This window comes from Panthera onca, chromosome C1 (assembly GCF_046562875.1).
Source record: "Panthera onca isolate mPanOnc1 chromosome C1, mPanOnc1 haplotype 2, whole genome shotgun sequence".
In the NCBI taxonomy this organism is placed as follows: domain Eukaryota; kingdom Metazoa; phylum Chordata; class Mammalia; order Carnivora; family Felidae; genus Panthera; species Panthera onca.
In genome coordinates this window covers 209522890-209532794 of record NC_138346.1, presented here as the reverse complement: position 1 = coordinate 209532794, position 9905 = coordinate 209522890, and the positions used below count along the sequence as shown (strand labels likewise).

General features: G+C 46.1%; 1 protein-coding gene across 2 annotated transcripts in view; it reads right to left on the bottom strand.

Annotated features, from left to right (window-relative positions):
• The window catches only part of SPATA21 (spermatogenesis associated 21), a 39674-nt gene that overhangs the window by 7377 nt on the left and 22392 nt on the right, over positions 1-9905 (bottom strand). The window contains exons 12-14 of one of the 2 annotated variants that reach the window (XR_013557704.2): positions 2015-2190; positions 980-1157; positions 312-432 (exon numbers count right to left, since the gene is read on the bottom strand). Coding sequence is in view for 1 of the 2 variants with exons in the window: in XM_078452328.2 (XP_078308454.2) it covers positions 375-432; positions 980-1157; positions 2015-2190 (412 nt within the window). In the remaining variant the exon portion in view is untranslated. Of the gene's footprint in view, positions 1-252; positions 433-979; positions 1158-2014; positions 2191-9905 lie in introns of those variants that run through there. The other variant, XM_078452328.2, reaches the window with a different exon arrangement.

The following is a 9905-nucleotide window of genomic DNA, read 5'->3' as shown; positions in this document are numbered from 1 at the left end:
TCGTGGGGATCCTAGTCCAAAAGGGGAGACACTCCTCTGCGGAGAGTCCCAGCCCTGTGCTTCGAGAGTGCGTAGGAGGTCAAGACTTTGCACCCTGGGCCCCTCTAGCAGGCGCCCTAACCCTGGGCAGGGTCGTGAGGTGTGTCTCATTTCAGGGTTTCCCAAGCCTGGGGGAAGCCAGGGCCCTGCAGGCCAAGAGCCGAGTGGAGGGGTGAAAGCCTGGGGGCCTTCCCTGGCGCCAGACGCAGAGGCCGAGGTTCTCGGTGTTTATTGGCTTACCAGGCCACAAAAGCAAAACTCAGCAGCAGTACCTGCCTGACGACCTGTCCATCTGCAGGCCTTGGACAGCAGCTGCCCCGAGTAGACTCCGCAGGTCAGTGGGTTCGAGCCGGCACAGAGCTGAGCCACTTTCGGCTCTCTGAGTTGTGTTCCCTAGGGAGAGAGGCGAGAAGGGTGGGAGGAAACGAGCCATCCCCACGTGTCCCAGGGGAGAGGAGGCCTTCCCTGGGAAGTGATGGAGCCAAGCAGTCAGGCTCGGGGGCCTGATTGCAAGTCCAGACTTCTCTTACCCCCAAAGTGCCTGGAAGGGGACTGGCGGGGGAAGCTTCCCTCCACCCAGCAGTCCCTGTTGCCTACTGCTCCTAACACGGGAGTCAGACGCAGGCAAAGGACTTGAGAGCTAAACCCCCTGTGTGGGAAAGGCAGGCGGTGCCAGCCTAAGAGAAGGACAGCATGTGCCGCTGAGTCTGGGCACAGGAAGGCGTAAGTGCTGTGACTTAGGCACGATCGCCGTGGCACCCAGTGTTCAACAAAGGTTCGTTTCTTACTGCTTCCGTCCTTTCCCCCTTTCCCTCCCTAGAGCAGCAGTGTCCCAGGTATCCTCTCTTGGAAGGCTGGATTCCCCTCGGGTTAGGCCAGCGCCTCATAAAGAAGGAGGTGGATGGGCCTGGGCTGGAGCCCCTGCCTTCTGGACACCCACCTGCTTCCTTGAGATCCTGACTGGAAGAAAAGGCTACGGATGTCGGGGCCCAGGCTGGTGGGGGTACACTGATCTAGCACGTAGTGGCTGCCCTGCTTCCGTCGGGCCATCTTCTTGTCCAGCCGCGGATAGAGCGGGATACAGGGCACCTGGGCGTAGGGGCTCTGCAGATTGGCAGCTGGCAAGGGAGGAGGAGTCAGGGGAACGCTCCAGAGCGCACCCGACCTCGGGAGGCTGGCCCACCCAGCTGAAATCCCACCTTTGCCACATAATGAGCTGGGTGGGTTTGGGCAAATCGCTGAAGCTCTCTGAGCCTCTGTGTAAGCTGGAGGTGATAGTGGTGCCCACCTCTCAGAGCTGATTAAAGGGGCAACGCGCGGAGCACTCGGCTAAATCCTGAGCACGGTGTAAGGGCTAATAACAGCTTGCACAGGAGGACACGTCTTTGTGACGGGTCCTGGCAGTCCAGTCAGTACACCGGAGAGACTCTGGAAAGCTCCTAGCCCATCACTTGGCACACAGTAGGGATCTAATCGGTGGCACCTGCTATTATGCCCAGTGAAAAGGGCACAGGTTTTGGAATCAGACCTGGGTACACACTGCCCTTTCTGACACACGCTAGTTGTGGGGCCTTGGGCAAGTTGCTTAAACTTCCGTCCCACTGTTCTCTTCTGTAAAACGGGGTGAACGTGATGGCGAGGGCTAAATTCTAGCCCGTGTACGAAGTCCCAGCATGGGGAGTGACCCCAGTGGGTGTTCAGTAAATGGTGAGCTGGGATGGCCAATCACCCTCCGTTCTCAGTTGAGGCTCTTGGGACCAACATGTGCTCAGGGTTAAGGCCTGGGGGAAGAGCGCAGGGGGCCCCTGTCAGAGAGCCAGAGGTGGAGGAGCGGTTTGCAGCCCGTTGACTACCGCCCACAGGTAGGCCCAACGTGGGCAACCATGTCGCGCAGCAACGAGGTGTGGCCGCGGGGGCCCAGGGAGAGGCCAGGCGGGCAGGAATGCGGAGAACTCACCATGCCCAAGGCCCTCACCGTAGTTCTGCTGCTTCAGCCGGCTCAGGATCCTGAGGACCCTTCGTTCCGGGACTTCCAAGGTGTCTGCTTGCTGGGGGTTGCCGGGAAGCTTCTTCCGGGACCGCAGCCGGCCTATGGCCGACTCCATCTCTCGGGCCTTACAGGTGCCTTCCTTCAGCTTCTTCTGGTAATAGCTGGGGAGGCAGTGTCCGCCCTGCTCAGCCTGGCTGCGTTTAGTTCACCCTCCTCCCCACTCATTCTTTCTGAGCCCCTGGTCTGTCTGGCCACCTCTGGGACAGGGACACAAGCCCAGGAGTTGGGAGACCTGGGTTTTAGTCCCAGCTCTGCCATTGACTTCTCATGACTGTGGGCAAGTCACTGCCTTGCTGTGGGCTCCAGTCACCCCTCAAGGGAAGTGGTTACCTCTACCCTGTCACTGCAAGTCACTTGACTTCCCTGGGCTTCAGGTTTCCCCTGGGTAAAACGGGTCAGTTTTCACGTTACAGGATTAAATAACCAGACCCATCAAGTATTCAAGAAAATTGGCCCATGGAAAGAGCTTCGGTAAATGTTACTATGATGTCTGTCGCTGGTATTTTTGCTTAGATGTACACGTGCTCTGCAAGGCAGCTGTGCAGTTAACCTGCTCATCTTCCGGATCTGAGTTTTATTTGAGTTTTATTTTCTTGACTCATTGCTACTTGCCTACCCTCCAGACTGCAGCACCTTTCATCCATTCAGTAAATATTCAGTGGGTGTTTACCGCATGCCGGCTGCTCATCTAAGTGCTTGGGGAAAGCAGCAAGAGATCTCCATCCAGGCCCCTGCCTCCTAGTCTCTCTCAGCCCCTCTCTGACTCCAGCCACTGCCGCAGTGACCATTTCCACGTGGATTTTCAGCAGCTTTGCCCAGGGACAGTCTGACACGGCCTCACCTCAGAAGCCTCTTGCCTGGAGCTTCTCTGACATAAGCAACCCAGAAGTCCAGGGGAATTAAACCACTGTGGGGTCTACCCTTGACCAAAGGAGCTAGCAGCTGAGGGATACAGGTTCCTTTTTGTTCTCCTGACAGAATTCTGAGCCACCATTCGGTCTCCTCAGAAGATCCTGGGGGTGGTTGACTCACTAACACACCCTTGCATCGTTCTGTTCACATTCCTTCTGTCACTCCTCCCTGGATTCACTTTCTAAAATCAACCACCTAGGCACACACCTAGTGGGAGAGTCAGACCGTGAACAAACCAATACGATACCATGTCAGTAGTGGTGGGTGTTCTGAGAGCGAGTAGAGCTGGGTAGTAGGGTAGTGATGAGGGTCTATTTTTGCTTGCAGTGCTCGGTGCAAGTCTCAGAGGCAGTGGTGTTTGAGCAGAATGGGGGGAGGGAGAAAGTCAGATGGATATCTCTGGAGAAACAGTCTTTCAGGCAGACAGAATGGCATGTGGGAAGGCCATGAGGTGAGAAAGAGCACAGTGGGCTCTAGGAATGGCAGGGAAGCCAGAGGGGCTAGAGCCTGCTGTGTGAAAAAGAGGGGGCGACGTGTGCAGCAAGATGGCAGGGCCAGTCCACCCAGGGCTTTGAGGCAGTGGTGAGGGGTGGGCATGCTACTTGGTGTTGGGAAACCCTAGGGCTTAAGCTGTTGGTGCTGCTAGGGCCGCTGCTGATCTCTGGAGCCTGGAATTTGGGGTTTTAATGACCTTCACACACAGAACATAGAAATTGAATACCAGAGCCCTCACGTGAAAGTTGGATTCTGGACCCCTCTGTAAAACTAGGATCTGAAAAGGCAACGTGCTGAGTGAAAAGATGAGCCAGAAAATAACCTCACCCCACAGAGGCCAAAAGGACATGAGCAAAGTGTGTGCAACTTTCTCGGTCACAATTTTAAAGGAAATTGCTTGCTCTCCACTTCCTGTCTCCCTTTTCCAAGGACTTGAATTAAGATGTGTTGCTGGTAAATTGGCTTAGGATTGACCTAGGGAATGGTGGAACAATACGTTAGAAAGAAGCTATATGTTGTGCACTGGGCAGCCTTGTCTTCCTGCCTGCTTCTCCTGGACTGTCAATATAAGAGAGAAATAAACTATCTTGTTTGAACTATAGTGCATTGGGGTCTATTCCTGAACTAACATGCCGATCTACAATCCTATACCCAGCTAAACTGCTCAGTATGTGTGAATATAAACCCTTTTGCAGACACATAAAATCTCAAAAATTCTGCATCCCATGCATTCTTTTTCAAGAAGCTACTGGAGGACGTACCCTTCCAAAATGAGGGCATAAACCAAAAACAGAAAAAGAATATATACATACAGAAAACAGACAATCCAACACAGAAGAGAAGCAAAGGTAAAGGAAGATGGTGAAGGGAGATCCCACATTCGTACTGCAACTGCCATAAAGGACAAGTGTAGATTAGATCACTATAGCTTTAAAGAATAGGACCATTTCGAGGGCTGGGTTTACTGCACCAGTTATTGAATCACTGCCTTTCTAACCCAAAAAAGTTACTAGGGAAACATCTCCCATTATTATTATTTTTTTAAGTTCATTTATTTTGAGAAATCGTGCAAGAGAGTGCGCGTGGGAGAGGGGTAGAGAAAGAGGGAGAGAGAGACAGACAGAATCCCAACACAGTGCTCGAACCCATGAACTATGAGATCATGATCTGAGCCAAAATCAGATGCTTAACCGACGGAGCCATCCAGATGCCCCTCCTATTATTTTTTAATCAAACCAAACAAACCAAGAAAGATTAAGCAAACCGAGAAAAAGTAAGACAATGTAATCTAACAAACAGAATCCTAATCAGAGGAAAGGAAGAATACCTAGGATGACAACAGACTCCCAGGATGACAACTCTGCAACAGGCCTGAAGAGAATCCAAAAATAAGAAGAATGGAATTATTTAGAACATGCCTCCAAGAAAACGAAACCCTAAGAAGGCACAGAAATTATTAATGAGTACAAAACAAACATCAAGGCAATTGTCAACTTCAGGAGCTAAAAAGATAAGGAAATGAAATCATAGCATAATAAAAAAAAAAAACTCAGCTATTAAAAAATTGCATAACCATAATAATAGAACCCTCCCCCCAAATTATTGACGCAAAAATTATATTAGAATGGGTAGAGGAGAGTTTAGGGGATAGTCGTATCAGACAGCTAAATCCATACATTAGTAGGAAATCAATAGATACAAGTCTAAAAATCACTAACTAAAATATTGTAGTACAAGCATATTATTTAGAAGTAAGGAGAGAGTCGAAAAGTATTTGCCTTGATAAGGGAGACTTCAGGGAGTGGGAAGCGTGGTGAAGAATGGTGCGGGGAACTACAAGTGTTTATCATGAAGCTTTTTGGACTGTTTGGCTTTTTAAACAAGGTACACATTAGTTTTTAAGAATTAACTCCAAGGATAAAGAAAGTTCTGTCAGTTGAATCCTGACCAAAGGAAGTTGCTATAGCCATATTAATATTTAAAAAACTAGGCCTTAAGATAAAAAAAAAAAAAAATCGCTAGAGACACAAATGACTACCATAGAATGATAAAATGTGCAGTTCACCAGGAAATACAAAATTCCAAACACGAAATATAAAGTAAAACCGGATAGAACTACAAGGAGAAGTAGACAATCTCGTATCACAGGAGTGATAATAGATACTCAGGGCTGCCAGTGTGTCACATCAAGGAATCCATAGACTCTCTGTAGATGAATGGATGTGGCTGTGTTCTGATACAAGTTTAACTATAAAAACAGTGAGCCGTATGTGACCTGCGGACAATAGTCTGACAATCTCTGTCAGCTATAGACTTTCCCTAAAACTAAAATCCACAGGAAGAAGAGTTTGGAAGTTGAGTCTACCAAGTTAGAAGGTTTAGGTAACACCTAGGCTTTTCACAAATATGCCATAACAAAGAGAAAAAAAAAAAAACCCAAGGCTACATAAATTGAGTGAGCAGCCAGTAATTGAACTGCCTACAAAAACAAAAAATTAACACTCATCAAGGGAAGAGGTTGGTCTCTAAACACAACAGAATCCAGTCTCTAAATCATATCATCTAAAATGTCCAGGACACAAAACAAAATTATCAGACATGCAAAGAAACAGGAAAATGTGGTTCATAGTAAGGGCCATAAAAATAAACTCATGGAAAGCAACCTTGAGGTAGCCCAGATGTTGGATTTAGTAGACGGTGGCTTTAAAGGAGCTATTAAATGGGAATGCAAGCTGGTGCATGGTGAATGCAACTCTGGAAAACAGTATGGAGGTTCCTCAAAAAACTAAAAATAGAACTGCCCTACGACCCAGCAATGGCACTAGTAGGCATTCATCCACGGGATACAGGTGTGCTGTTTCGAAGGGACACATGCACCCCCATGTTTATAGCAGCACTATCAACAATGGCCAAAGTATGGAAGGAGCCCAAATGTCTATCGATGGATGAATGGATAAAGAAGGTGTGGTATATATATATATACACACACAATGGAGTATTACTTGGCAATCAGAAAGAATGAAATCTTGCCATTTACAACTACGTGGATGGAACTGGAGGGTATTATGCTAAGTGACATTAGTCAGAGAAAGACAAATATCCTATGACCACTCAGATGAGGACTTTAAGAGACAAAACAGATTAACATAGGGAAGGGAAACAAAAATAATATAAAAACAGGGCGGGTGGGCGCCTGGGGGGCTCCATTGGTTAAGTGTCCGACTTCAGCTCGGGTCATGATCTCGCAGTCCGTGAGTTCAAGCCCCACATCGGGCTCTGTGCTGACAGCTCAGAGCCTGGAGCCTGCTTCAGATTCTGTGTCTCCCTCTCTCTCTGCCCCGCCCCTGCTCATGCTCTGTCTCTCTCTGTCTCAAAAGTAAATAAAAACATTTTTAAAAATTAAAAAAAAAAACAGGGAGGGGGACAAAGCATGGGAGACTCATAAATATGGAGAACAAATAGAGGGTTACTGGAGGGGGTGTGGGAGGGGGGATAGGCTGAATGGGGAAGGGGCATTAAGGAATCTACTCCGGAAATCATTGTTGCACTATATGCTAACTAATTTGGATGTAAATTTTAAAAACATTCTATTAAAAAAATAACAAAATAAAAAAAGGAGCTATTAAAAATATATTGAAATAACTGAAGGAAAATGTGATCTTAATGAATAGAGAAACAGAAACTACAGACCTGAAACAAATGGAAATTCTAGAACTGAAAGGTATAATAACTGAAGTGAAAAAGTCACTGAATGGGCTTCACAGGAGATTGGAGATAGCAGAAAAAAGAATTAGTAAGCTTGAAGACAGATCAATAGAAATCATCCAATTTGAAAAACAGGAAAAAAAAAACTGAAAATAAATGAACAGAATTATGTTTCTGGCCATAATGAAACAACTCGTACTGAACTTGTCCTTCTGCCATAAATAACTAGATACATGAACCAACTATGTGAAATTCTTGTCAGATATTAAACAGGCAGCACAAGACTATAATCCCTGAGAGAAGAGAAACCGATGAGGTGATCTCTCTAGAACTTTGCCTGGAGGTACTTCCTGGGCTGCAGTGCGGGAAGTGGTATCCCAAGCAGAACAGTAGATTCACTGAGGTAAGAGGACAGACATCGTAGCTGGGGAAGATGGGAGGCCCCTGGGATTAGTGTATCAGAACATCACAGAGGGGAGCCAGGCAAAGAAAGAGTTGCCGAAATATGCATGGGGTACTCTTAAGTCTTTGGTTGCGTACTGAGCAGTACACACGTAGCGTGAACTTTTACGAAGCCAGACAAAGAACAAAAAACAGGGAGGAGAGTTTACCTAGGACTGAAAGACACACGAGTTTCAAACGGTCAGAGCAGAAAGACTTTGATGAACGCCTGTGGAATTAGTGGACATCTTAGATGGCTCCTTTTTCAGTAGTTGGGACGAAATCAACCCTAGAGTAGAGACTATTCTGGATCTTCCCTTACAGAGCTTTAAAACCTTAAAAGAGGGGCGCCTGGCTGGCTCAGTCAGTACTGTGACTCTTGATCTCAGGTTGTGAGTCTACACTGGGGGTAGAGTTTACTAAAATAAAATAAAATAAAATAAAATAAAATAAAAAAATAAGATAAGATAAAATAAAATAAAATAAATAAAATAAAATAAGATAAACTAAAATAAAATAAGATAAAATAAAATTAAAATAAAATAAAATAAAATAAAATATAAAATAAAACAATACCTTGAAAGAAAGACTATCCTCAGTAACTTAACCACCTGCCCCCCAGTTCAACACTTTAAAGAACAAAATCCAGGGGTACCTGGGTGGCTCTGCGTTGACAGTGAGAAGCCTACTTGGGATCCTCCCTCTCACTCACTTTCTGTCCCTCCCCTGTGCTTTCTCTCGCTCTCTCTCAAAATAAATAAATAAACTTTAAAACAAAAAGATGAAAATCCAGACATTCAATAAAGGAAATGCCCCAATATCCAGCATCTAATTAAAAATAGCAGACATGAGGGGCGCCTGGGTGGCTCAGTCGGTTGAGCGTCTGACTTCAGCTCAGGTCACGATCTCGCGGTCCGTGGGTTCGAGCCCCGCGTTGGGCTCCGTGCTGACCGCTCAGAGCCTGGAGCCTGCTTCCGATTCTGTGTCTCCCTCTCTCTCTGCCCCTCCCCCGTTCATGCTCTGTCTCTCTCTGTCTCAAAAATAAATAAAACGTTAAAAAAAAAATTAAAAATAGCAGAAATGAGGGGCGCCTGGGTGGCTCAGTTGGTTAAGCGGCCGACTTCAGCTCAGGTCATGATCTCGCAGTCCGTGAGTTCAAGCCCCACATCGGGCTCTGTGCTGACAGCTCAGAGCCTGGAGCCTGTTTCAGATTCTGTCTCCCTCTCTCTGACCCTCCCCCGTTCATGCTCTGCCTTTCTCTGTCTCAAAAATAAACATTAAAAAAATTTTTTTTAATAAAAATAAATAAATAAACAAAAATAGCAGACATGAGAAGAAGCAGGAAAATGACCAGTAAAAAAGGAAAAAGAAGTTTATATAAACAGACCCAGAAATGAGAAAGATGATGGAATTAGCAGAAGAGGAGAGGACCTTAAATGAGCTATTATAAATATGGTCAAGGATTTTCGGTTTTTTTTTTTTTTGTTTTTTTTTTTTTTTATTTATTTTTGGGACAGAGAGAGACAGAGCATGAACGGGGGAGGGGCAGAGAGAGAGGGATACACAGAACCGGAAACAGGCTCCAGGCTCCGAGCCATCAGCCCAGAGCCTGACGCGGGGCTCGAACTCACGGACCGCGAGATCGTGACCTGGCTGAAGTCGGACGCTTAACCGACTGCGCCACCCAGGCGCCCCTATGGTCAAGGATTTAAAGGAAATATGAACGTGAGAGATAAAACCATGGAATAGAATTAAATGAAATATGTAAACATGAAAACTGCAAAAGCTGAAATGAAAAATTCACTGGATGTGCTTAAGAGCAGATGAGACACAGCAAAAGAAAATATCAGCAAATGAGCATTTAACAATAGAAACTATTCAAAGTGAAGCACACAGAGAAATTATCAAAATGATCAGAGCCTCAGTGACCTAGGAAACAATTTTTCTTAATGCTTTTTTATTTACTTATGTTAAAAGAGAGAGAGAGAGAGGATCGTAAGCAGGCTCTATGCTCAGTGTAGATCCCAATGTTGGGCTCAATCCCACAACCCTGAGATTGTGACCTGAGCCGAAATCAAGAGTTGGACACTCAACCAACTGAGCCACCCAGGCACCCAGGAAACAATTTTAAGTGCTATGGAATTGGAGTCCCAGAAGGAGTAGAGAGGGGGGCATATAAAAATAATATTTAAAGAAAAATGTACATTTTGCATCTAACAAATTACATTTAACAAATAAATTTGATAAAAACTGGAAACTATAA